A 25,451-nucleotide genomic window follows, 5' to 3' on the forward strand; every position below is an offset into this window, starting at 1 on the left:
CCTCTGGGGTCACACAGATGCAATGGGAAGCGTGCAGCGCCCCAATAGAGAGCGCGCAGCCACGTATAGGGGGCACACGGACCCCTATAGAGAGAGTGAGACCCTATAGGCCGTTCACAGAGCCCTATAGGGAATGTATGAGGCCCTATAGGGGGCAGATAAACCCTACAGAGAGAACGCGGCCCCCTATAGGGAGCACCTGGGTACCTATAGAGAAGGCGTGAGCCCGTGGGGACCCTTATAGGGAGCAGGCGGGTCCCATAGGGTGCACCTGGGCCCCTATGGAGAGCACAAGGACCCTATAAGGAGCATGTGGGCCCCTATAGGGAGCATAAGGACCCCTATAGAGAGCACACAGACACCACCAGTGTGCACGTGGACAGCCATAGGGAGCACGCAGACCCCTATAGGGGGCACGCAGCCCCCTATAAGTGCCCAGGGACCCCTATGGGGTGCCCAGGGACCCCTATAGGGTACCCAGACTGGAGCCAGTGGGCCCCATACGGGGTGTGCAGGCCCATATAGGGACTGACGGAGCCCTGTGCAAGGACCCGGCCCCGCCACAGAGCACGGGGCACCCCCATGGGGCCCCCCCTGTGGGCACCCCCCTATAGGGGGCGCGCAGGCCCCTATAGATCCCATAAGGCGCCGCCGGAACGCCCGGAGCGGCGCGCGGGGGGGAACCCGGACCACTATAGGGGACGGACCGGCCCCGTCTCCACACACCACGTGACACCACCGCTAGGTGCGCAGCGGCGACTTCCGGTGGCCGGCTTCCGGCTTCCGTCGCCGCGGCGGGGCTGGGCGGAAGCGGCGGCCATGGCGGCGGCGGCAGCGGCGGCGGCGGGGCCGGGGGCGCCGCGGACGAAGACGAAGAAGAAGCAGAAGCGATTCGTGCCGCAGCGCGTCAAGGTGCCGCGGGCCGCCGACCCCCTGCTCGCCGTGCTGGCCTGGGGCGTCAACCACCAGGTGAGACCGGCACCGGAACCGGAACCGGGCACCGGAACCGGGCGCCGCAACCGGAACCGGAACCGGGAGCAGAACCGGGAGCGGGCCCCGCGCTGCCCCCTCCCCCCCCCCACACTCCCTTCTTACCGGGCCTGAGGGGCTCCGTGGTTCCCTGCCCCCCCCCCCCCCCCACCCCTCTCCCGGTGCTTCCGGGGCTCCGGTAACGGGGGGGGGAACCGGAGAGACCCCCCCCCGCCTCCCGTTGCCCGCAGATCAACGAGCTGAGCCAGGTGCCGCCGCCCGTCATGCTGCTGCCCGACGACTTCAAGGCCAGCTCCAAAATCAAGGTCAACAACCACCTCTTCAACCGGTGAGCGGCACCGGGGGGCGGGGGGGGGACCGAAAACACCGGGGGGGGGGGACCGGAGACCCCCGGGAGGCAGCCGGAGACCCTTCAGGAGGTGCCCGGACCCCCCTGGAAGTAGCCTGACCCCCCCAGGAGGTGACTGGGACCCCCCCAGGAGGTGCCCGGCCCCCCCCCAAAAGGTGATGGACCCCCCCGGGATGTTACCGGAGACCCCCGGAGGGTGCCCGGAGACCCCCGGGAGGTGGCAGGACCCCCCAAAAGGTGATGGGACCCCCCCGGGAGGCACCTGGACCCCCCTGGGAGGTTACCGGACCCCCCCAGGAGGTGCCCAGAGACCCCCAGGAGGCAACCGGGACCCCCGGGGAGGTGCCCAGACCCCCAGGAGGCACCTGGACCCCCCCCGGGAGGTGCCTGGTGGTGCCCGGACCCCCCCGGGAAGCACCCACAGACACCTGAGACCCCCCAGAGGCTACCGGAGACCCCCGGGAGGCACCCGGAGACCCCTGGCAGGCAACCGGGACCCCCGGGGAGATAACGGGGGGGCCGCTGACGTTCCCCGGTGTCCCCCCCCCCGCAGGGAAAACCTCCCCAGCCACTTCAAGTTCAAGGAGTACTGCCCCCAGGTCTTCCGCAACCTCCGCGAGCGCTTCGGCATCGACGACCAGGACTACCAGGTTATTCCTCCGGGTGGGGAGGGGGGCTCATAAACCCCCGGGGGGGGGCTCCCTTAACCCCGGGAGGGGTCCCGTTAACCCCCTCCCTCCCTGGTCTCCCCGCTAGGCCTCGCTGACCCGCAGCCCCCCCCACGCCGAGGGCAGCGACCGGCGCCTGCTGCTCTCCTTCGACCGCACGCTGGTGGTGAAGGAGCTGTCGAGCGAGGACGTGGCTGACGTGCACGGCTTGCTGGCCCACTACCACCAGGTAAATGGGGTTTGGGGGGGGGCAAATTAATTCCCGGGGGGGTCCCCGAGGTCTTAACGTTGCCCCCCCACACCCGGCAGTACGTGGTGCAGTGTCACGGCAGCACGCTGCTGCCCCGATTTTTGGGCATGTACCGGGCGAGCGTGGAGAGCGAGGAGAGCTACCTGCTGGCCATGCGCAACACCTTCAGCCACCGCCTGGCCGTGCACAGGAAATACGACCTGAAGGTAACGGGGGGGGCCCCCGCGCCCCCCCCCCAGAAAAAAATAACCCCCCCCCGGAGCTCCTCAGCTTCACAGAACCTTTTGTTCCCCCCCCCAAAAAAACCCAGGGGTCCCTCGTGTCGCGGGAGGCGAGCGATAAGGAGAAGGTAAGGAGCAAAGCGCCCCCCCCCTCTTCCTTTTTTTTGGGGGGGGGTCAGGGGGCTGGGGGGGGGGTTTTGAGATGGGGGGGGGGCGTTTTAAGTCTGTGCCCCCCCCCCCCCCCCACGGCGCAGGGCAAGGAGCTGCCGACGCTGAAGGACGTGGATTTCCTCAACAAGAACGAGAAGGTCTACGTCAGCGAGGCCGCCCGCAGGGACTTCATGGAGAAGCTCAAACGGGACGTGGAGGTGAATGGGGGGGGGGATTTCAGGCCGGGGGGGGGCTCAGCCCACCCCCTGGGACCCCCCCGGTTTATTTTGTGCCGTTTATTTTGTCTCCCCCCCCCCTTTTAGTTTTTGGTGCAGCTGAAGATCATGGACTACAGCCTGCTGCTGGGCATCCACGAGGCCGGGCGGCCCGAGGAGGAGGAAGAGGAGGGGGGGGAGGAAGAAGAAGGCGGGGGGGGGCAGGATGAGGGCGGGGGGGGCGCGGGGGGGTCCTACGGGACCTCCCCCGAGGGCATCGGCGCCTACTTCAACTGCCACCGCCCCCCCGCCCCCGGGGAATTCGACCCCGCCATCGACGTCTACGCCATCCGCAGCGCCGAGGGTGAGGGGGGGGGGCGAGGGGGTTTTTGGGGCGGGGGGGGGTGATTTTGGGTTGATGGGGGGCAGTTTTGGGGTTGGGGGGTTGGTTTAGAGGTGGTTTTGGGGCTGGGGGGCGGTTTAGGGGTTGTTTCTGGGGTGGTTTTGGAACGAGGGGGTGTTTTAGGGGCTGGGGGGGGGCGGTTGTGGGGCCGAGGGGATGTTTTTGGAGTGGGGGGGGTTGGTTTAGGGGTGGTTTTGGGGCTGGGGGGGCGATTTTGGGGTGGTTTTGGGGCTGGAGGAGCGTTTGGGGGGCAGTTTTGGGGTGGGGGGGCAGGTTTTAGGGCCAGGGGCTGGGTTTTGGGCCGGTTTTGGAGTGAGGGGGGGTTGTTTTTGGGGTGGGGAGGTTGATTTTGGGGCTGGGGGGGCAGTTTTGGGGCGCAGGAGGCTGTTTTTGGGGCCAAGTGGATAGATTTTGGGGAGGGGGGCAGTTTTTGGGTGTGGGGGGGTGGCTTTGGGGCAATTTGGGGGCGTTTTTGGGGGTGGGGGGGGGCACTTTTGGGGCAGAGGGGGTGATTTTTGGCTCAAGGGGCGGTGATTTGGGGCTGGTTCGGGGACGTTTGGGATCCGGGGGTTGTTTTGGGGGCAGTTTTGGGACCGGGGGGGGGTTGTTTTTGGGGTGGGGGGGTCCTGGCGGTGCTGACCCCCCCCCGTTGTGCCCCCCCCCAGGCGCCCCCCGGCAGGAGGTGTACTTCATGGGGCTGATCGACGTGCTGACGCAGTACGACGCCCGCAAGAAGGCCGCGCACGCTGCCAAGACCGTCAAGCACGGGGTGAGGGGGGGCGCGGGGAGACCCCCCCCCAAAAAAAAAATATAGGGAGGGGGCTCGGGAGACCCCCCCTAAAAAAAATAGGGGGCGTGGGGAGACTTTCTCCAAAAAATAGGGGGTGTGGGGAGACCCCCCCTATAAAAATAGGGGGTGTGGGGAGACCCCCCCTATAAAAATAGGGGGTGTGGGGAGACCCCCCCCCCAAAAAAATATAGGGAGGGGGCGTGGGGAGCCCCCCCCACAAAAAATAATAGGGAGGGGGTGCAGAGAGACCCCCCCTAAAAAAATAGGGGGCGTGGGGAGACCCCCCCTAAAAAAATAGGGGGCGTGGGGAGACCCCCCCTATAAAAACAGGGGGTGTGGGGAGACCCCCCCCCCAAAAAAAATAATAGGGACAGGGCACAGGGAGACCCCCCCAAAAAAAAAAAATTGGGGAGGGGGTGTGAGGAGGCCCCCCCCAAAATAAATAGGGTGGGGGGTGTTGGGGAGGGGGCTGGATTATGGTGCTGCTTTGGGGGGGGGCTTTTGGGGGGGTGTTTGAGGGGGGGTCCTTTGGAGGGGGTCTCTATGGGAGTGTGTGTTTGGGGGGGGCTCTGGGGGGGGGTCACATTGGGGGGGGGTCTTATGGGGGGGGCAGTTTGGGGGTGCCAGGCCCCCAGCGATGCGTTGGGGGCCTTGAAGGGGGAGTGGGGGGTTTTGGGGGGGGTCTCTGCGCCCCCTGGGGGGGCTGTCACCCCCCAATTTTTTTTTTTTGGGGGGTGGGGGGCACAGGGCTATCCCCCATCACGGGGGGGGGTCCTTATCGCTGTGCCCCCCCCTCAGGCAGGAGCGGAGATCTCCACGGTGCACCCCGAGCAGTACGCCAAGCGCTTCCTCGACTTCATCACCAACATCTTCGCGTAGCGACCCCCCCCCGGGACCCCCCCAGGCCCCCCCCAGCTGGGTCTGACCCCCCCCATCTCAATCTGCTCCCCCCCCCCCTCAAGGAGCCCCCCCCATTGCTCTTTAAGTGCCTTAATTCTGGGGGGGGGGCGGGGGTTGCGGGGGGGGGCACGCGGTGACCGCTGCCCTGAGCCCCCCCCCTCCCCAAAAATCCCCCCCCCTTCCTCAAAATCCCCCCCCTATGTTGAGGGGGGGGGTGACCAAACACTAATCCCCCCCCCACAATGGGTGTGGGGGGGGTGTGGGACCACCCAGCCCCCCCCCCCAGCACGAGGGGGGGCTCTGGGGGTGCCCCCCCTCAGTTTTTGGTGCTGGGGGGGGGTCACAGCTTGGACCTGGGGGGGGCACTGGAGCCCCCCCCATCGCGAAAAGCCCCGGGGGGACCTTTTTTTTTTTTTCTGGAGAGGGGGGGCCACACCTCAGCCCTGGGACCTGCCCCCCCCCCTCTGTTACCAGCAGGGCCCCCCCCCCCCACCGTGTACTGAGAAATAAATTATTGAACTGGCTGAGAATTCATTAGTGACCCCCCCGGGACCCCCCCCCCCGGCACCGGGACCCCCCCGGGACCCCCTCCCCCTGGCCCTAGGACCCCACTGAGCCCCCCCCCAAGCACCAGGACCCCCCCCCGGTACCAGGACCCCCCCCCAGTGTCCCCAATTCCATCCCCAGACCCCCCCCAGTGCCCCCCCCCCGGCACAAAGCCCCCCCCAGTGCCCCCCCCACGGGCACTGGGACCCCCCCAGTGCCCCCCCCCACACCACCGGCCCCCCCCCTCCCATCCCCCATCCCCCCCCCACGCCACCGAGCCCCCCCTTGCCCCCCCATCCCCAGAGCCCCCCCCCGCACCCCCTCATGGCCCCGCCCCCCTCCGTTTCCATGACGACGCCTCCCCCTCCCCGTACCCCCTTTTTCCCCCCCCCCCATCTCGCAATGGTCCCGCCCGGCCCCGCCGTTGCCATGGTCCCCGCCCCGTCTCCATGACGACGCGGCCCCGCCCCCTCTCCTCCCCCCCCCCCCCATCCTCGCGTGTCACGTGACGCGCGGCGGCTCCGGGCTCCGGCTGGGCTCGGGGCAGGGCCGCCCCCGCCATGCTGCGGCCGCCCCGCGATGGTGGGTCCGGGGGGGGGGTCCCGGGGGGGGGTCCGAGGGGCCCGAAAGACCCTGGGGGGGTCCCGGGCGGGGTCCCCGATCCCTCCTGCTCGCTACCGGCCCGGCCCGGCCCCGCCCGCGGCGCGCAGGCCTCTCCCGTTATCCCCCCCCCCCCCGCTTCAGGCCTGCTCCCCCAGCGCCCCCCCCCCCTCATTTCCCCATTTGCCCCCCCCCCTTCTTTTTTTGTCCCCCCCCCCCCCCCCACGGTGACCCTTTACCGAGCCCCCCCCCCCCTCCGGTGTTTGTTGTTGTAGGGTCTCCTGGGGACACGGTGCTGGGGGGGAGAAGGGGGGGCTTTGTTTTTGTAGGGTCGCTTTAGGGAGGGGGGGGAGGGGGCTGCTGGGTGACCCCCCCTCTTCGTGCCCCCCCCCCCCCCAGCCCCTGGCTGCTGACCCGCCGCTGTCCGAGGCTGCCGCTGCCCCCCATGGGCTCGCCAGGTGGGTGCCCCCCCCCCCCCCGGGAACCGGACCCCCCCCCCCCCGACCCCCCCCCAAACACCGGGACAGGCTGTGGGGGGGGCAGGCTGGGGAGATGTCAGGCCGGGGGGATGCTCATTTGGGGGGGGGGGGGATGTCAGGCCCGGGGGGGGGGACAGGTTGGAGGGGTGTCAAGCTGGGGGGGGGGGCAGGCCAGGGGATGCTCGGCTGGGGGGGGGGTTGTCAGGCTGGGGGGGCAGGTTTTGGGGGGGGACAGGTTGGGGAAGTGCCTGGCTTGGGGGAGGGAGGCCATTGGGGGGGGGGGGCAGATGGGTGTCAGGCTGGGGGGGTGTCAGGCCAGGGTGGTGGGGGGGTGGGGGGCAAGCTGGGGGGGGCGCCAGGCTGAAGTGGGGGGGGTCAGGCTGAGGGGTTCCCAGCCAGGGGGTGTCACACTGGGGGGGGTGAGGCTGGGGGGGATGTGCCAGGTTGGATGGGGGGCAGGCTGGGGGGGTACCTGGCTGCTGGGGGGGGGGTGGCATGCCCAGGGAGGGGGTGGCATGGCCGGGGGGGGGGGGTTACCCAGCGGGGGCTCTGACCCCGGGGCCCCCCCCCCCCAGTGTCGTTCGTCCTGTCCAGGATGGCCGCCTGCGGGGGGGCGGCTAAGAACAAGCTCTCGGTGTCCAAACGCGTTTGGGATTTCCTGAGCCGCGAGCGCGCCGCCCGCCTGGCCCGGCTGACGGAGGAGACGCAGGTCAGCGTGCTGGTGGACGGCGAGACCCCCGACATCTACGTCCTGCAGCTCTGCGCCCCCCCCCCGGCCCCCCCGGGCCGCCTCTGCGCCGCCCGCAAAGCCCTGAAAGCTCTGCTGAAGGAGACGGAGAAAGAGCTGAAAAAAGCCCAGCGGGGCCCGGCGGGACGAGGAGGAGGAGGAGGAGGTAACGGAGGAGCAGGAGGAGGAGGAGGAGGAGGAGGAGGAGGAGGGGGGACGACCACCACCACCACCACCACCACGGCGGTGGTCCCGGGGGGCTCGAGGGGCGAGGAGGAGCCCGAGAGGCAGTGCCCCATCTGCCTGGGGGAGATCCAGAAGATGAAGACGCTGGAGAAGTGCCGGCACTCCTTCTGCGAGGCCTGCATCACGCGGGCGCTGCAGGTGAAGACCGCCTGCCCCATGTGCGGCCGCTTCTACGGCCGCCTGGTGGGCAACCAGCCCCCCAACGGCCGCATGCTGGTCAGCCGCGACGCCGGGCTGCTGCTGCCCGGCTACGAGAAGTTCGGCACCATCATCATCCAGTACGTCTTCCCGCCCGGCGTCCAAGGGGTAAGGCAGGGCGGCGACGCCCCCGAATCCTGCCCTCGTTCACCCCGAGGGGTTGGGGTGTGCCCCGAGCCCCTGCTGTGACCCCACAAGGGACCAGGGTGTGCCCCAAGACCCTGCTGTGACCCCCCGAGGGGTTGGGGTGCGCCCCGAGCCCCTGCTGTGACCCCCCGAGGGGTTGGGGTGCGCCCCAGGACCCTGCTGTGACCCCCTGAGGGGTTGGGAAGCGCCCCGAGCCCCTGCTGTAACCCCACAAGGGACCAGGGTGTGCCCCAAGACCCTGCTGTGTCCCTCCAACCTCCTGCCATACTCCCCCAAGGGGTAGGGAAGCGCCCCAAGCCCCTGCTGTGACCCCCCGAGGGACCAGGGTGTGCCCCAAGACCCTGCTGTGACCCCCCGAGGGGTTGGGGTGCACCCCGAGCCCCTGCTGTGACCCCCCGAGGAATTGGGGTGCACCCCAAGACCCTGCTGTGACCCCCCGAGGGGTTGGGGTGCGCCCCAAGACCCTGCTGTGACCCCCCGAGGGGTTGGGGTACGCCCCAAGACCCTGCTGTGACCCCTCAAGGGATTGGGATGTGTGCTGACCACCCTGATCCCCTGCCAGTACCCCCCCCGAGGAATAGGGAAGCACCCTGAGCCCTTGCTGTGACCCCCCAAGGGGTCTGGGGTGTACCCGACCACCCTGATCCACTGCTGCCCTCATCCCAAGGGGTTGGGGTGCGCCCTGAGACCCTGCTGTGACCCCCCAAGAGACTGGGGTATGCCCCAAGCCCCTGCTGTGTCCCCCCAAGGTGTTGGGGTGCACCACAAAGCCTTTGGGGTGTCCCCAGATCCCTTTTGGTGCCCCCCACCCAGCTCAGTGTCCCCCCTGGGTGTCCGCAGACCTTGCCAGGTGACCCCCTGGGTGCCCCCAAACCCTTTTGGGTGCCCCCCTGGGCATCACCAAACCCTTTTGGGTGCCCCCAGGTATCCCCAAACCCTCCCTGGGGTCCCCCTGGGTGTCTCCAAACCCTGTTGGGTGCCCCTTGGGTGTCCCCAAACCCTGCTGGGCATCCCCAAACCCTATTGGGTTTCCCCCTGGGTGTCCCCCAACCCCTCCACCTCCCCCTTCCCCACCCCTGTTCCCCCTCCCTGTCCCCCACAGCTGTCCCCAAACCCTACTGGGTGTCCCCAAACCCTGTTGGGTGCCCCTTGGGTATCTCCAAACCCTGCTGGGCATCCCCAAACCCTGCTGGTTGCCCCCCCAGCTACCCCCCAACCCCTCCATCTCCCCCTTCCCCACCCCTGTTCCCCCTCCCTGTCCCCCCCAGGTGTCCCCAAACCCGGCTGGGTGTCCCCCTGGGCATCACCAAACCCTTTAGGGTGTCCTCAGGTGTCCCTGAACCCTGCCTGGGGCCCCCCTGGGTGTCCCCAAACCCTTTTGGCTGTCCCCAGGTGTCCCCAAACCCTGCTGGTTGCCCCCCCAGCTACCCCCCAACCCCTCCACCTCCCCCTTCCCCACCCCTGCGCCCCTCCCCACTCCCTAATAACCCCCTTGCCTGCCACCACCCGCCACCGAGCCTCTCCCCACGCCCCCCTACCCTCTATTTTTTTAATTTTTTTTAACATATTCATTCTTTTCCCCCCCCCCCCGCAGGCGGAGCACCCCAACCCCGGCGTGCGGTACCCGGGCACCACGCGGGTGGCCTACCTGCCCGACTGCCCCGAGGGCAACAAGGTGCTGGCGCTGTTCCGCAAGGCCTTCGAGCAGCGCCTCACCTTCACCGTCGGCACCTCCATGACCACTGGGCGCGCCAACGTCATCACCTGGAACGACATCCACCACAAGACCAACTGCGCCGGCGGGCCTCAGCTGTGGGTGCTGGGGGGGGGGTAAATTGGGGGGGGGGGCGCAAACTGGGGGGGACGTGGGGTGGGTATGTGGGGCGGGGGGCACTTCTAGGGGGGTGGATGGGGGGAGAGGTGGAGGTGGGGAGGGGTGTGGGGGAGAATGGGGGGGATGCTGGGTCTGGGGGGGGGTGATCCTGGGGGGGGGGCACATGGGGGGGGTACGTGGGGTGGGGGGCACTCCTAGGGGGGTATCTGGGGGGAGAGGCGCAGGTGGGGAGGGGTATAGGGGGAGAATGGGGGGGATGCTGGGTCTGGGGGGGGGTACCCCTAGGGGGGGTATCTGGGGGGAGCACCCCTGGGGGGGGGGCACATGGGGGGGGCACATGGGGCGATGGGGGAACTCCTAGGGGGGTATCTGGGGGGAGAGGCGCAGGTGGGGAGGGGTATGGGGGGGAGAATGGGGGGGATGCTGTGTGGGGAGGGGGTGTTGGGCCTGGGGGGGGCTGATCCTGGGGGGGGGCACATGGGGGGGGTACATGGGGTGGGGGGCACTCCTAGGGGGGTGGATGGGGGGAGAGGTGGAGGTGGGGAGGGGTGTGGGGGAGAATGGGGGGGATGCTGGGTCTGGGGGGGGAGGGGTACCCCTAGGGGGGGTATCTGGGGGGAGCACCCCTGGGGGGGGGGCACATGGGGGGGGCACATGGGGCGATGGGGGAACTCCTAGGGGGGTATCTGGGGGGAGAGGCGCAGGTGGGGAGGGGTATGGGGGGAGAATGGGGGGAATGCTGGGTCTGGGGGGGGGCTGATCCTGGGGGGGGGCACATGGGGGGGGCACATGGGGGGGGTACGTGGGGTGGGGGGCACTCCTAGGGGGGTGGATGGGGGAGAGGTGGAGGTGGGGAGGGGTATAGGGGGAGAATGGGGGTGATGCTGCGTGGGGAGGGGGTGCTGGGTCTGGGGGGGGGCTGATCATGGGGGGGCACATGGGGTGGGGGGCACTCCTAGAGGGAGCACCCCTGGCGGGGGTACTCCTGGGAGGGGGTATGGGGGGGCTGCTGCGTGGGGAGGGGGCATGGGTCCTGGGGGGGGGCAACCCTGGAGTGGGCTGGGCCTGGGGGGTGGGAGGCAAGGGGGGAGCACCCCTGGGGGGGGCACATGGGGGGGGCACATGGGGTGGGGGCACTCCTAGGGGAGGGGATGGGGGGAGAGGTGCAGGTGGGGAGGGGTATGGGGGGGAGAATGGGGGGGATGCTGTGTGGGGAGGGGGTGCTGGGTCTGGGGGGGGGGCAGCCCTGGAGTGGGCTGGTCCTGGGGGGGGGGCACCCCTGGGGGGTTACTCCTGGGGGGGTATCTGGGGGGAGAAGCGAAGGTGGGGAGGGGTATAGGGGGAGAATGGGGGGGATGCTGGGCCTGGGGGGGGTACTGGGCCTGGGGGGGGCTGCTCCTGGGGGTGACCCCTGCCCCCCCCCCCTCACCCCCCCAGGTTCGGGTACCCCGACCCCACGTACCTGGCCCGGGTGCAGGAGGAGCTGCGGGCCAAGGGCATCACCGAGGACTGAACGGGGCGGGGGGGGGCTGGGGACGCGCCCCCCCCCCCCCCCACGGGGCAGCACCGAGGGCTCCCCCCAGGCCGGGTGAGTGCCGGGATTGTGGCTGGGGGGGGGGGGCACGGTGCCAGGCAGCCCCCCCGTGGCCTGGCAGGGACAGACGGACGGCGTCATTCTGTACATATCCCCCCCCCCAGCCCCCTGCCCGCCCCCCCCGCCAGACAGACGGACGTGTGGAAGGGCGCGTGCCCCCCCCCGGGGGTGTCGGGGGCTTCGGGTTAATTTATTTTTGATTTTTATTCCCCCCCCCCTTCCCTTCCTCTGTGCCCCCCCCCCCAATCCCTGCTCTGTAACTTTGATCCAATAAAAAATATGCAAAGGGTGCCCGGGGGGGGGGGGGGGCTGTGGTGTGCCCCCCCCCCTGCACTGTGTGTCCTGGGGTTGGGGACAAGGGGGGGGGGCTTTGGGCATGGGGGGGGGGACGTGGGGAGGGGACATCTGGGATGGGGACGTGGAAATGGGGCATTGGGGTGGGGGGCATTTGGGGTGGGGGCGTTTGGGGTGGGGGCATTTGGGGTGGGGACACAGGTGGCCTACTGGGACGGGACAGGTACCTGGATGGGGACACCGGGGGGGACACTGCAAGGACAAGGGGGGGGAGACAGGGTTATTGTAGGGTTCTCTGCATCATGGGGTGTTATTGTAGGGTCTCCATAATCACAGGGTGTTATTGTAGGGTCTCCCATCACAGGATGTTATTGTAGGGTCTCCCTGTCACAAAGTGTTATTATAGGGTCTCTCCATTGTGGGGTGTTATTGTAGGGTCTCCCCATCACGTGGTGTTATTGTAGGGTGCCCCCCCCTCCCCTTTTTTCCTCCTTTTCCCATTATTTTTTTATAAACAAAGACAGCAGCATCAGGGATCTCGTTAAAATCTCACGATTGGGTACAAAAGGGCCGGGGGGGGGGGGGTGGTTCAGGGGCTGCCCCCCCACACCGGGGGGGGGTCCCAGGGCTTGGGGGGGGGGGGGAGGCGAGGGGGCAGCAGAGACTTGGCACAAAAAATCCTCACCGCAGCGCGGGGCGGGGGTGGGCAATAGAAAACAGAGTCCGGGGTGGGGGGGGGACGGGACAGGGGCCCCCCCAAGGGGTGCAGGGGGGGCCCCCCCCTCACCAGCCTGGTACAAAAGAGATAAAAACGCCGCAGTCCTGTGGCCACGGTGGCCGGGGTGGTGGCCGTGGTGGCCGTGGTGGGCACGGTGGCCATAGTGGTCATGTTGGTGGCCATGGTGGTCATCATGGTGACCACGGTAGTCACGGTGGCCACAGTGGTCATGGTAGTCACGTTGGTGGCCAGGGTGCTCATAGTGGTGGTCACGGTGGCCGTGGTGGTCATGTTGGTAGCCGTGGTGGTCACGGTGGCGCTCGTGGTGGCCGCAGTTCTCATGGTGGTGGCCGTAGGGGCAGCCGTGGTGATCGTGGTGGCCGTCGCGGCGGTAGCCACAGTGCTCATGGTGGTAGCCACAGCCTTGGCCATGGCGTTGACCGCAGCGTTGGCCATGGCGTTGACCTCAACGTTGGCCGCGGCATTGACCTCAACGTTGGCCGTGCCGTTGACTGCAACGTTGGCCGTAGCGTTGGCCATGGCGGTGGCCAGTGGCCACGGCCGGCTAGTTGCCCACCATGCACTTGAAGCGGTTCTTGAAGAAGAAGAGGCCGTGCTTGAGGCGCAGGCTGTCGTCGCGCGCGGCGGGGTAGCGGTAGCGGGCGTAGAGCCGCTCGCTCTCCGACTTGCGCCAGGGCAGCGCCAGCTTGGACGCGTGGTCCACCACCACGTCCTCGCAGGACCCCACGTGCAGCACCCCCAGGCCGTCGATGAAGAACTCTGCGGGACCCCCCCCCGGTTTAGTGACACCCCCCCAGTTTAGTGGCCCGCCCCCGGTTTAGTGCCCCTACCCCGAATTTAGCCCGGACCCTGGATATGAAACCTGCCCCCTCTCCCTTCCCTTCTTGACCCCATCCCCAACGGGGGGGTTCTCCAGGTCCCCCCCCCACCCCGTGACCCCCCCCCAATGATGTCAGAGCCCCAGGGACCCCCGGCATCAGGCTCCCCACTGGGACCCCAGCACTTGAAAACCCCTCAGGGCTCCCCCATGTCCCCACTGGGACCCCCCCAGCACCCCTGAGACCCCTGAAACCTCCCCCAGGTGACCCCAAACACCCCCTTTAGCCCCCCCTTGGCACTTCAACCCCCTCCAGCCATCCCTTGACCCCCCCGCTTCACCTCCCAGAACCCCACCTGAGGATCCCCATGCCCCCCTCTGACACCCAGCCCCCCCCAGCCCCTTGGGGACCCCCCCCCCAAGTCCCCCAGAACCCCACCAGAGGACCCCCCAGCACCCCCAGCCCCCTGAGGACCTCCCTCACCCTCCCTCAACCCACCAGAGGACCCCAGCACCCCCCTCCAGCCCCTAGCCCCCATCTCCCCATCCCCTTGGGGACCCTGCCTCACCCCACCAGATGACCCCTTCACCCCCCTCCATCCCCCATCTCCCCCCCCAGCCCCCTGGGGACCCCCCCCGAACACCACTTGAGGACCCCTGCACCCAACACCCATCCCCTTGGGGACCCCGCCTCACCCCACCAGATGACCCCTTCACCCCCCTCCATCCCCCATCTCCCCCCCCCATCCCCTTGGGGACCCCCCAGAACCCCCCCAGATGACCCCTATGCCCCACCCCATCCCCTTGGGGACCCCCCAGAACCCCCCCAGATGACCCCCGTGCCCCCTCCCCAACCCCCTGGGGACCCCCCCCAGTGCCCCCCGCCCCTCACCGAGGTGGGCGACGCGGCGCAGGCGGGGGTCGAAGCCGACCTGGCGCACCTTGTCGGTGCGCGCCAGGAAGAAGTTGACGACGCCGTCGGTGACGACGCAGCCGGGGAAGCCGGCCAGGCGGTGGTGGAAGCCCGGCCTGGTCCGCAGGCAGTCGCCCCCCGGCCCCCCCGGCCTCACGCTCAGCCGCTGCCGGTACGTCGTGGTGTAGCCCGTGATCTCCCGCACCGCGCCCCCCACCTGAATGTGGGAGGGGGGGGGGGGGCACATGGCACCGGGTGGCCAAAGCCCCCGGGACACCCCCGGCACCGGGCACCAAGACCCCCAGGACCCCCCCTGTATTGGTTCCTTATAACACCAGGACCCCCCCCATACTGGACCTGCACAGCACCGGGCACTGGGACCCCTCCCCATATTGACCCCATACAGCGCCGGGCACTGGGACCCCCCCCATACAGCACCGGGCACCCACACCCCCAGGACACCCCCAGTATCAGACTCAGATAGCACCGGGTACTGGGACCCCCAGGACCCCCCCTGTATTGGTTCCTTATAACACCAGGACCCCCCCCATACTGGACCTGCACAGCACCAGGCACTGGGACCCCTCCCCATATTGACCCCATACAGCACTGGGCACTGGGACCCCCCCCATACTGACCCCATACAGCACCAGAACCCCCAGGACCCCCCTGTACTGGTCCCATACAACACCGAGACCCCCCCATACTGGACCCATACAGCGCCGGGCACCGGGACCCCCCCCGTACTGACCCCATACAGCACTGGGCACCCCTGGGACCCCCCCAGCACTGGCCCCAAACAGCACTGGCACCCCCGGGACCCCTCCCCAGAACCAGTCCCATACAGCACCAGGCACTGGGACCCCCCCCCCCATACTGGACCCTTACAGCACTGGGCACCCCCAGGACCCCCCCGCACCAGCCCCATACAGCACCGTGCACCGGGGACGTTGGGCACCGGGACCCCCAGGAGCAGACCCGGGGAGGAAGGGGGATGCACAGGACCCCCCAGGACCCCCCCCCCCCCATTTGCCCCCCCCCCCCCACACACACCAGGTCGAGGCTGGTGCGCTCCAGGACGTCCACCAGCTTCTCCAGGCGGGTGCGGGGGGTGAAGATGAAGTCGTCGTCCACCCACAGCACGTACTTGGTGGTCACCTGGGAGATGGCCAGGTTCCTCCCCGCGAACCAGCCCTGCACCCCGCCGTCAGCACCTCGTGCCCCCCCCCCCAAAAAAAAAAAAAAAACCCTCAACAACCTCCCCCCCCAGGTCCCTCCGTCCCCGTGCCCTCCAGCCCCGCGGTGTCCCCAGCCCCTCGGTGCCCCCCCCCCCCCCATCCCTGGGGACCACCGGACCTCCCCTGTCTCCTGTCCCTGGGGGCCACCAGCCCCCCCGTGCCCCCCCCAAGGACCACCGGCCCCCCCATGTCCCCCATCCCTAGGGACCACCAGCCCCTTGGTGCCCCCCATCCCTGGGGACCACCGGACCTCCCCTGTCCCCTGCCCCCCCCCCCCCCCATTCCCAGGGACCCCCACCCTGCCGTGTCCCCTGTCCCTGGGGACCACCACCCCAACACCCCCCCATTCTCAGGACCCCTCATCCCCCTCCCCAGGGACCACCATCCCCCTGACACCCCCTGACTCCCCCCATCCCCACAACCCCCCCATCCCCTCCCCACACCCCTCCAGCCCCCCCCAGCCCCCCCATGGCCCCCCCCCCAGGGACCACCACCCCAACACGCCCCCATTCTCAGTACCCCCACCCCCCCCCTCCCCAGGAACCCCCATCCCCTTGACACCCCCTGACTCCCCCCACCCCCCCACACCCCCCCCCACACCCCCCCCACACCCCCACACCCCCCCCCCAGCCCCCCCGGCCCACCTTGCCGAAGGGCATGAGGTAGTGCTCGAGGTGGGGGCCCTGCAGGGGCTCGGGGCGCTGGCTGTCATCGGCCACCACGATGGTGACAGCGGGGTAGAAGCGGCGGATGCTGGCGATGAGCGCCCGCAGCTTGTCGTAGCGCAGGAACGTCTTGGTGGCCACGGTCACCAGAGCCGTGATGTTGTACCCTTTATTTTATTTTTGGGGGGGGGGGGGGAGCCCGTTAAGGTGAGCACCGTGGGGACGCCCCCTCCCCGAGGCGAGGAGCTCACCTTCGTCCCCGTCGTCGCCGTCCCCCGGGGGTCCCGGGCTGTAGAGGCGGGGGGTGGGCGGGTGGCGGATGCGGATGGCGAAGGCGGCCTCGTGGCCGTGGGTGGAAAAACTGCACTGCAGGGCAAAGGGGCGCTGGGGGGCGGGGGGGGGGACACCCTGTGCCCACCCCCCTCCCTCAGGGTCCTGCCGTGGGGGGCAGCCGAGCCTGGGGGCTGCGATGGGGACAGGGGGTGCCCGGAGGTGCCACCCAGCAGGGCCAGCACCCACCCAGGTCCCATTGGTGGCACCCCCGGGGTCACCACCCCCCCCGGGTCCCACCATGACCCCCCCATGGGACCTGCACCCACCCAGCTCCCCCCCATGTCACCCCAGGGCCACCACTCCCTGGGTCCCATTGATGTCACCCCAGGGCCAGAACCCACCCAGGTCACCCCCAGGGCCACCCCCCGGGGTCCCATTGATGTCACCCCATGGCCACCACTCCCTGGGTCCCCCTGGTGTCACCCCATGGCCAGATGCACCCAGGTCCCATTGATGTCACCCCTTGGGACCCCCACCCACCCAACTCCCCCCGACGTCACCCCAGGGCCAGAACCCACCCAGGTCACCCCCAGGGTCACCCCCCAGGTCCCATTGGTGTCACCCCTTGGGACCCCCCACCCACCGAGCTCCCCCTGATGTCACCCCATGGCCACCACCACCCAGGTCCCACCACAAGACCCCCCAGGGACCCCCCCCAGTGTCACCCCTTGGGACCTGCACCCACCCAGGTCACCCCCAGGTCCCCCCCCCCAGGTCCCATCAATGTCACCCCAGGGCCACCCCCACCCCCTGGGACCCCCCCCGGCCCCCCCGCACCGATGTCGGCGGTGTCGGGGTGGAACAGGGTGTTGGTGTAGGTGACGAACTGCAGCTGCCGGTGAGGTGGTCGAGGCGGGGGGAGGACAGCGACAGCCGGGCCTCCCCCTCCCCCCGCAGCGCCACCCCGCTCCACCTCCGCCGCCACCGCCAGCGTGCCCATGGTGGCCGTCAGGTTCACCTGGGGGGGGGGGGGGGGCACGGTGATGGGGGGGGGGGCACCGGGCACCGCCACCCCCCCCCCCCAGAGACCTGTGATGCCCACCATGTGCACCCCCAGCCCATCACCCCCCTGCCTGTGCCCCCCCCATGAGCACCCCAGCCCCCCCCCCGAGCCCCCCCATGCCCCCCCGTGCACCCCCATTCCCACCCCCCCAGCCCCCCAGGAACACTCCCAACCCCCCCCAGACCCCCCCCAAACTCCCCATCCTAGCCCCCAACCCCCCATGAACAACCCCAGCCCCCCGTGCCCCCCCCAGCACCCCCAGCCCCCCCCGTGCCCCCCCCCCCATACCTGGTAGGATTTCCTGCCCGTTGCCTGCAGGCTGAGCCCTGTGAACCGAGCCCGGGGGGGGGGGCACAAGAAGGTGAGGGGGGGTCAAAACCCCAAGAGCATCCCCCCCTACCCCCCCCCTAATCCCCCACCAACCCCCCAAAGATGACTCCCCCACCCCCTGCCCCCCCCCCAAAAAAAGTTACCCCCATCCCCAAACGCAGCCCCTCACCCCCAAACGTTCCCCCCCAGCCCCAAACATCACCCCAAACCTCACCCCCCTCCCCCCAAAAAAATCCCCCACACCCCCAAAAATGACCCCCCCACACCCCCAACCCCCCAAAGACACCCCCCCAACCCCAAAAGTGACCCCCCCCATACCCCAAACCCCCAAAGATGCCCCCCCCCCCACCACCCTCCTTTCTTCCATAAGTGCCCCCCCCCCCCTTTTTGGCCGTGCCCCCCCCCGGCCCCCCCCCCCGGCCCCCCCCTCACCGGGCACCAGCACCGTCTGCAGCGGCCGCACCTCCACCCCCTGGGCCGGGTACTCCAGGGGGGAGTTGGCGCGGACGATGAGCAGGCGGTCGGCGGGGGACTGCACCCTGGGGGGGGGGAGAAACGGGGGGGTGGGGGTCAGCGACACCTCGGGGGGGCACCGGGGGGGCCTCATCCGGACCCGTGCTGTGCCCTGGAGGGGCCTCGTCCTGCGCTCGGTGGAGCCACGGGGGGCTCATCCTGCCCCACCGTGGGGGTCCCAGGGGTCCCGTCCTGCCCCTTGGGGTCCCCGTCCTGCCCCATCCTGCCCCCAAACAGCCCCCAAGGGTCCAATCCTGCCCCAGGGGGTCCCACCCTGCCCCAGGGGTCCCATTCTGCTCCCCACAACAACCCCAAGGGTCCCACTGTGCCCCAGGGGGTCCCATCCTACCTGAAGGGTCCCATCCTGCCCCCAGGGGTCCCAGGGGTCCCATCCTGCCCCGTTCCACCCCATAAGGGCCCCATCCCACCCCAGGGGACCCATCCTGCCCCACAATGACCCCAAGGGTCCCACCCTGCCCCAAGGGTCCCACCGTGCCCCAGGGATCCCAGGGGTCTCATCCTGCTCTGGGGGTCCCATCCTGCCTCACCACAACCCCAAGGGTCCCACCCTGCCCTGGGGGGTCCAGGGGTCCCATCCCTCCCCGGGGGTCCCGTCCCGCCCCGGGGGTCCCGTCCCATCCCCTCTCACCGCAGGCGGTGGCTGCGGTACTCTCGCTCCCGCTGGCCTTGCACCCGGGGCAGCTCCTCGGGGGCGAAGGCGCTGCCGAAATCCACGCTGCGGCCCTGCCCGAACAGCGGCCCCGGCAGCGGCAGCGCCAGCCCCGGCTCCGCCTCGCACGAGCACCCGTTGCGGGGCAGCAGCCTGGCGGGCACCGCGTCACCGCCACGGCACCAGTACCACCACGGCACTGGTACCAGTACCGGCACCGGCATGGCACCAGCACGGCACCAGCATGGCACTGGTACCAGTACCGCCACGGCACTGGCACGGCACCAGCACCACCACCGGCACCGGTACCGACGCCAGCACCAGTACTACCACTGGTGTGGCACTGGCACCAGTACTGGCACCAGCATGGCACTGGTACTGGCACCAGTACCGGCACCGTCACGGCACCGCCACCTCCCCCCGGCCAGCCCAGAGCTGCCCGGCCACCACCATGCCACCATGGTGCCACCACCGTGTCACCACCACCATGCCACCTCACCTCCCTGCCACCCTCCCAGTGCCTCCCAGTGCCCCCCAGTGTCTCCCAGTGTCTCCCAGTGTCCCTCAGAGGTCTCCGGTGTTCCCCAGAATCCCTCGGCATCCCCCAGTACTCCCCAGTGTCTCCCAGCTCCTCCCAGTGCTCCCCACTGTCGCTGCGCCCCCAGCATGGCCCCGGTGGCCCCCAGCACCTTCCAGTGCTCCCAGTGCCTCCCAGCACCCCCCAGTGTCTCCCAGCACCCCCAGTGCCCCCAGTGTCCCAATCATCCCCAGTTCCCCGGTGCCCCCAGCACTCCCCAGTGCTCCCAGTGCCCCCCAGTTCCCCCCAGTGCCTCCCAGTGCCCCCCAGTAGCCCCCAGCCTCACCCCATGACCTCCTCCTTGAGGCGGAAGGCGATGTGGGGGTAGGAGCGGGCGGGGGCCCCGGGCCGGGGGGGCAGCAGGCGCTCGGGGGGGGGTGGCGCAGGTCCACGCTGCGGGGGGGCTTGGGGGCGCAGAGGTGCAGCAGCAGCGCCGCCAGCGAGGCGCAGGCCAGCAGCAGCAGGCACAGCGACTTCGGCACCGGCCGCATCCTGCGCCCAGTACAGACCAGTAGAAACCAGTACGGACCAGTATAAACCAGTACAGACCGGTACGGACCGGTGTAAAGCAGTACGGAATGGTACGGAATGGTATGAACCAGTACGGACCAGCATGGAACAGTATAGACCAGTATGGACTAGTATGGATCTCTACAGACTGGTATGAGCCAGTACAGACCACTATAGACCAGTACGGACCATTACAAACCAGTATGGACCAGTATAGAGTGGTACAAACCAGTATGGACTGGTACAGACCAGCATGGACCACTATGGACCACTAGAACAGTACAGACTGGTACGGACCACTATAGACTGGTACGGACCACTTCGGACCAGTACAGACCAGTACGGACCACTAGACCAGTACAGACTGGTACAGACCACTTTGGACCAGTACAGACCAGTATGGACCACTACAGACCGGTACAAACCAGTACAAACCAGTGCGCACCCAACCGCACAATTGGGCATGCCAACACCCCCCCCAAGGCATACCAGTGCTCCCAGTGCAAACCAGCACTCCCTGGTGTTCCCAGTGCCTCCCAGCACCTCCCAGTGCCTGGCACTGTCTCCCAGTGCTCCCAGTACTTTCCAGTAGCTCCCAGTGCCTTCTGACGCCACCCAGTGTCACCCAGCACTCCCAGCGCCTCCCAGTGCTTCCAGTAGCCCCAACGGCTCCCAGTGCAAACCAGTGCCACCAGTGCAAACCCATAACCCCGTGTTCCCAGTACAACCCAGGCCCCCCAGTGCCCCCAGTTGCCACCCAGTGCCCCCAGTATCTCCCAGTGCCCCCCACCACCCCAGTGCAAAACCAGTAAACCTGGAGCCCCCAGTAGCCCCCCATGCCTCCCAGTTCCTCCCAGTACAAACCAGTGCCCCCCCACTACCCCCAGTGCAAACCAGTGCCCCCCCCAGCGCCTCCCAGTTTCACCCCCTGCCTCCCAGTCCTCCCAGTTCAGATGGGAGACTCGAGGTGACGCTTCCCAGTCCTTCCCAGTGCCTCCCAGTCCCTCCCAGTGCCCCCAGCCCCCCCCGGCCGCCCTCACCTCGGGGGGGGGGGGAGAGGCCGAGGGTCCCGGGGATGATCGGGGGGGGGGGGCGGGGGGGGCCTCAGCCCTCGCTCATGGCTCTGCCCCCACGGCACCGGCCTGGGAACGGGGGGGGGGGGGGGGCGTCAGAGTGGGGGGGGGTCTGGGGGGGGGGCACACACCCCCAGCCCCCCCCTCAGCCGAGTATCAAACTGGGGGGGGGCACAGGCGGTGAAACCCCCCCAAAACCCCCCCCGGAGGGATGTGGGGACCCCGGACCCCCCCGCACTGCCCCCCCGGACCCCCTCGGAGCCCCCCCAGGGATGCCCGAGGTTGGGGGGGGGGCAAGGAAAAGGGGGGGGGGCTGATGGAGGGGGGGGGGGCAAGAAGGGGCTGGGGGAGGGCGGGGGGGTTGAGGGGGGCTGGGGGGCTCGGGGGGGGCAAGGGAAAGGGGGGGGCAAAATGGGGGGCTGGGGGGGACAAGAAGGGGCCGGGGGGGCTCGGGGGGGGGGCGGTGTCTGGGAGGCCTGGGGGGGCGGGGGGATGCGGGGGCCGCCGATGTTGGAGGGGGGGGGGAGGAAAAAGGGGTGGGGGGGGCGTTGGCAGGTGCCCCCCCCCCCGCCGCGACATGTCGCGACAGCCCCGGGGGGGGGGGGAACGGGGCTGTCGGGGCCCTACCTGGCTCCGGCGGCGGCTCCCGGAGCTCCGCGGCCGCGGCACCGGCGGCGGGGGGGGACACGGGACGGGAGGGGGGGGGGGGGCGGAGGGGGGGGCAGGGCGCCCCCGGTGGCACCGGCCGGGAACGGCAGCGCCGCAGCACCGGGAGCGGGGGGGGGCAGCGGCTGGGGGGGGCTGGGGGGGTCCCGGGGGGGTGGGGAGGAGGTGAGGGGGGGGCGGGGAAGATTTTTTGGGGTGGGGGGAGGAGGCGGGGGGGGGGACAAAGGGAAAGGGGGGGGCGGCGCCGCCCCGGGGGGGGGCCGGGGGGGGGCACGGGGCGGGCTCAGCGCCCACGCCGGGGCCGCACAACGGAGCCATTGAGGGAGGCGGCGGGGGGGGGCGGAAAAAGGGGGGGGGGGCAGGGAAAAGGGGGGAGGGGGGGAGATGGGGAGGGCGGGGGGGGCAGCGGGGGGGGGAGGTGGGGGGGGTGGGGGGAGGGCAATGGGGGGGGGAATGGGGGGGGAGGGGGGGTGTTGGGGGGCAATAGGGGGGTGGGGGGAGGGATCCGGGGGGGGTGAGGGGGGGATGGGGGGGGAATTGGTGGGGTCCGGAGGGGATGGGGGGGCGGGGGGGGTCCCAATGCCCCCCCGCGGGTTTTCCCCCCGCCGCCCACCGCCGGTGTCCAAAAAACCCGGGGGGGTCGGATTCAGCCCCCCTCCCCCCCCCAACCCCCCCCAGCCCCCCCCAAACCTCCCGGTGCCGGTAATCACGTGATCAGAGCCCCCCCCCCCCGCACTGCCCCCTCCCCGCACCCCGGCCGGGGATGCTCCGTCCCCGCCAGCCAATCAGGAGCCCGGGATCGCCTGCATCCCGCTCAGCCAATGGGGAGCCGGCTCCCGGCCCGCCCCCTTCAACGCAGCGCGCCTGGGCGGGGCCGCGCCTCGCCATTGGCCGCCACCGCCCCCACCCGGCCCAATCGCCTGGCTCCAGGCACCCTCCGCCGCCTTCCTCCCGCAGCGGCCTCAGCCTCCGTTGCGTCACCCCCGGCTCCGGCCAATGGGAAGCGCGCTCGCGCTGACCGGCGTCGGGGCGAGCCAACCGGCGCGCGGCTCTCCGAGGGGGCGGGACGGAGGCGTGAGGGCGGCCGGGGCGGAAGCGGGCGGCTGCGGGAAGATGGCGGCGCGGCGGGGCCCGGTGCTGCCGCTGCTGCTGCTGGCGGGGGCGGTGCTGGGCCCGGGGCGGCCGCGGGGGGAGGCCGGGCCGCGTTGGACCTGCGGGAGCTGAGCGAGCTCAAGTACGGCCTCGAGATCCTCGCCGAGCCCGTGCTGGCCGGGCAGGTGCGGGAACGGGACCGGCACCGGCACCGGGAGGGGGGGGCGGGGGACCGGGGGGGCACCGGGGGGTAACGGGGGGGGACCGGGGGGGGACCGGGGCTGGGCCTGGGGTTCGCCAGGAGCCGGGCACCGGGGGGGAAAGGGGCCGGGAAGGGCGCTGGGGGGGGGTTACCGGGGGCACCGGGTGTGAGGGGGGGCACCGGGCCCGGGAAGGAGGGCGGCGGGCACCGGGGGGGGGAGGGGGAAGGGTTGGGCCCCCCCGTACCCCCCCCATTCGCCCCAGTTACCCCCCAGTCCCCTCCCGTTCCTCCCCGGTCCCCAGTTGGGACCCCCCCCGTTGGCCCCCGTTACCCCCCCGTACTCCCCAGGCCCCCCCATACCCCCCCCGTACCCCCTCAATACCCTCCCCGTTTCCCCCGGGTCCCCCCCAGCCCTCCCCGTGCCCCCCCCGTTGCCCCCTGCCCCCCCCATATCCCCCCGTCCCCCCCCGTTCCCCTCACCCTGCTCGGTCCCCCCCCGGTTTCAGTTCCTCTCCTGCGTTGCCCCCCCCCGTTTCCGTTCCCACCCCCCCCACACCCCCCCCACACCCCCCTCTGGTTTCAGTTTCTCCCATTTCCCCCCCCGCTTTCATTCCCTCCCCCCTCCACCCTCGGGGGGTCCCAATGCGACCCCGCCAAGCACCAGCAGCCCCCCCCCGGTCCCCCCGGACCCCCCCAATACCCCCCAGTACCCCCCCAGTGCCCCCCCTACCCTGTGGCCAGCAGTGCCCAGCCCTTGACCGCCCTCCCGTCCCCCCCCCGCCCCCTCCCGCGGCTCTGATTTGTCCCCGTGGCCCCCCCCCGTGTCCCCCCCCCGCAGCGCGGTGCGGAGGACGTGGTGACGGTGGCCTCCAAGTTCAAGCAGCGCTACGAGTGCCGCCTGCCCCCCGCCGCCCTGCGGCCCCCCCCGGCCCCCCCGGAGGACTCCCAGCTCTACAATGGCTCCGGCGTTGCCGAGCTCCTGCGGCCCATGGGGGCCGCCCCCTGCCTCGTTAAGGTACCTGTGGGGGGGGGGGGGGGGGGGCAAAAAAACGGGGACCCCCCCCCCTCTTTCTGCACACCCACCCTGTTCCCAGTTCAAACCAGTTTCTTCCAGACCAAGGACTGGTGGACCTACGAGTTCTGCTACGGGAAGCACATCCAGCAGTACCACGTCGAAGGTGCGCGGCCCCTGAGCACCCATGGGTGGCCGGGGGGGGGGTTGTTCCGTTGTTCCGACCCCCCCCCAAAAATAAACCCACCCCGTTGCCCCCCCCCAGAGTCGGAGATCAAAGGCGACGTCCTGTTCCTTGGCCACTACCAGTCGGCGTTCAACTGGGACGACGAGACGGCCAAGGTCCGGCGCCCCCCCACCGCCCCAAAAAGACAGCAGAGAATCCCGGGGGGGGGCTATCTGCCCCTTGACCCCCCCAAAAAAATTATTTCCCCCCCCCCCAGGCCTCCAAGCAGCACCGCCTGAAGCGCTACCACAGCCAGAGCTACGTCAACGGCTCCCGCTGCGACCTCACCGGGCGGCCCAGGGAGGCCGAAGTGCGGGTACGAGGGGGGGGCACCCCCAAAATCCTCCTTTTTGGGGGGGGCTGCTGATTAATTTCCCCCCCCCCCTCCCTCACCGCAGTTTCTATGCGAGGAGGGGGCCGGGGACTACCTGGCGCGGGTGGACGAGCCGCAGTCGTGCTCCTACGTGCTGACCGTGCACACCCCCCGGCTCTGCCGCCACCCCCACCTGCGCCCCCCCCCGCGCCCGCGCCGCCCGCAGCCCATCCTGTGCCAGCCCGCCCTCAGCCCGGCCCAGTACGTCCAGTACGTCCGCGCACAAGTCTGTGAGTAGCGCTGGGACAAACTGGGGGGCACCCCCCGGATGCGGGGAGGGGGGTGCGATGGTTTTTTTTTTTTTTTTTTTTTTTTTTTTTTTTTTTTTTTTGTGGCCCCCCCCACCCCGCAGCTGACACCAAGCGCAAGGTGGAGGAGATCTCGGAGGAGCTGAAGACGCTGGACACGAGGCTGTGGAGCGAGAGGGACGCGCAGCCCCCCCGCAGCCCCCCCAGGAAGCACGGGGTGATGGTAAAAAGCCCCCCCCCCGTGATTAAGGACACCCTCGGGGGGGGGCACGGCCGCGTGGTGACGTGTCCCTGCCCCCCCCCCCCCTTCTCCCCGTAGCCCAGCCGGGGGCTGAGCAGGACCCCAAGGAGGCGGCGTTTTGGGAGCGGGTGCGTGAGGTGACCGGGCAGCAGCGGGGCGGCACGGTGAGTCCCGGGGCGGCATGGGGGGTGGGGGGGAGCACGATTTTACCTGGGGGGGGGCAGGAATAAAGCTGGGCTCCCGTTCCACCGCCCTGTCCATCCTGCAGGAGGAAGAGCCGGCCCCGACGGGAGCAGCCGGTGAGTCCCTACACCCCCCCCCACTGCCACCATGACCCCCCCCCCGCTGTCGTGACCCCCCCCCCACGCTGGCCCATCTATTTTTTCCTGCCCCCCCCCCCCCCCTTTTT

General features: G+C 70.1%; 4 protein-coding genes across 4 annotated transcripts; 3 read left to right on the forward strand and 1 right to left on the reverse strand.

Annotated features, from left to right (window-relative positions):
• Nucleotides 1-793: 793 nt before the first annotated feature.
• Nucleotides 794-5,378, forward strand: PIP4K2C (phosphatidylinositol-5-phosphate 4-kinase type 2 gamma). Its single transcript, XM_084540519.1, has 10 exons — nt 794-969; nt 1,221-1,318; nt 1,893-1,989; nt 2,096-2,236; nt 2,317-2,463; nt 2,568-2,606; nt 2,733-2,846; nt 2,952-3,207; nt 3,912-4,015; nt 4,835-5,378. Exons 1-10 carry the CDS (start codon nt 820-822, stop codon nt 4,913-4,915), a joined length of 1,227 nt encoding a protein of 408 aa, XP_084396645.1. The 5' UTR covers nt 794-819; the 3' UTR covers nt 4,916-5,378.
• Nucleotides 5,379-5,981: 603 nt separating this feature from the next.
• On the forward strand, nt 5,982-11,597 carry DTX3 (deltex E3 ubiquitin ligase 3). Its single transcript, XM_084540520.1, is given in 7 exon segments — nt 5,982-6,064; nt 6,482-6,540; nt 7,137-7,450; nt 7,452-7,524; nt 7,527-7,840; nt 9,474-9,691; nt 11,151-11,597. Coding segments are annotated over 6 exon segments (1,008 nt in total). The 5' UTR covers nt 5,982-6,064; nt 6,482-6,527; the 3' UTR covers nt 11,227-11,597.
• An 885-nt stretch (nt 11,598-12,482) lies between these two features.
• LOC311429435 (beta-1,4 N-acetylgalactosaminyltransferase 1-like) lies at nt 12,483-20,623 on the reverse strand. Its single transcript, XM_084540518.1, is given in 13 exon segments — nt 12,483-13,099; nt 14,050-14,287; nt 15,124-15,264; nt 15,953-16,140; nt 16,225-16,333; nt 16,335-16,339; nt 17,084-17,146; nt 17,149-17,212; nt 17,214-17,264; nt 17,598-17,635; nt 18,072-18,178; nt 18,802-18,975; nt 19,686-20,623. Coding segments are annotated over 13 exon segments (1,722 nt in total). The 5' UTR covers nt 20,015-20,623; the 3' UTR covers nt 12,483-12,884.
• A 1,831-nt stretch (nt 20,624-22,454) lies between these two features.
• On the forward strand, nt 22,455-25,344 carry OS9 (OS9 endoplasmic reticulum lectin). The gene is made up of 9 exons (XM_084540517.1): nt 22,455-22,925; nt 23,781-23,957; nt 24,057-24,120; nt 24,220-24,296; nt 24,398-24,496; nt 24,579-24,783; nt 24,906-25,024; nt 25,121-25,206; nt 25,311-25,344. The coding sequence occupies exons 1-8, from the start codon at nt 22,470-22,472 to the stop codon at nt 25,181-25,183; spliced, it is 1,260 nt and encodes a 419-aa protein (XP_084396643.1). The 5' UTR covers nt 22,455-22,469; the 3' UTR covers nt 25,184-25,206; nt 25,311-25,344.
• Nucleotides 25,345-25,451: the final 107 nt, after the last annotated feature.

Source organism: Aythya ferina, assembly GCF_964211825.1.
Source record: "Aythya ferina genome assembly, contig: HAP1_SCAFFOLD_1078, whole genome shotgun sequence".
Classification (NCBI taxonomy): Eukaryota; Metazoa; Chordata; class Aves; order Anseriformes; family Anatidae; genus Aythya; species Aythya ferina.

Bases quoted from the DNA above. Each gene is read 5' to 3' on its own strand.
- PIP4K2C (XM_084540519.1), top strand. From the start codon at position 820: ATGGCGGCGGCGGCAGCGGCGGCGGCGGGGCCGGGGGCGCCGCGGACG. The intron at 1,319-1,892 runs GTGAGCGGCACC...CCCCCCCCGCAG, and splicing joins AACAACCACCTCTTCAACCG to GGAAAACCTCCCCAGCCACT. The intron at 2,237-2,316 runs GTAAATGGGGTT...CACACCCGGCAG, and splicing joins TGCTGGCCCACTACCACCAG to TACGTGGTGCAGTGTCACGG.
- OS9 (XM_084540517.1), top strand. From the start codon at position 22,470: ATGGGGAGCCGGCTCCCGGCCCGCCCCCTTCAACGCAGCGCGCCTGGG. The intron at 24,121-24,219 runs GTGCGCGGCCCC...GCCCCCCCCCAG, and splicing joins CCAGCAGTACCACGTCGAAG to AGTCGGAGATCAAAGGCGAC. The intron at 25,025-25,120 runs GTAAAAAGCCCC...TTCTCCCCGTAG, and splicing joins CCAGGAAGCACGGGGTGATG to CCCAGCCGGGGGCTGAGCAG.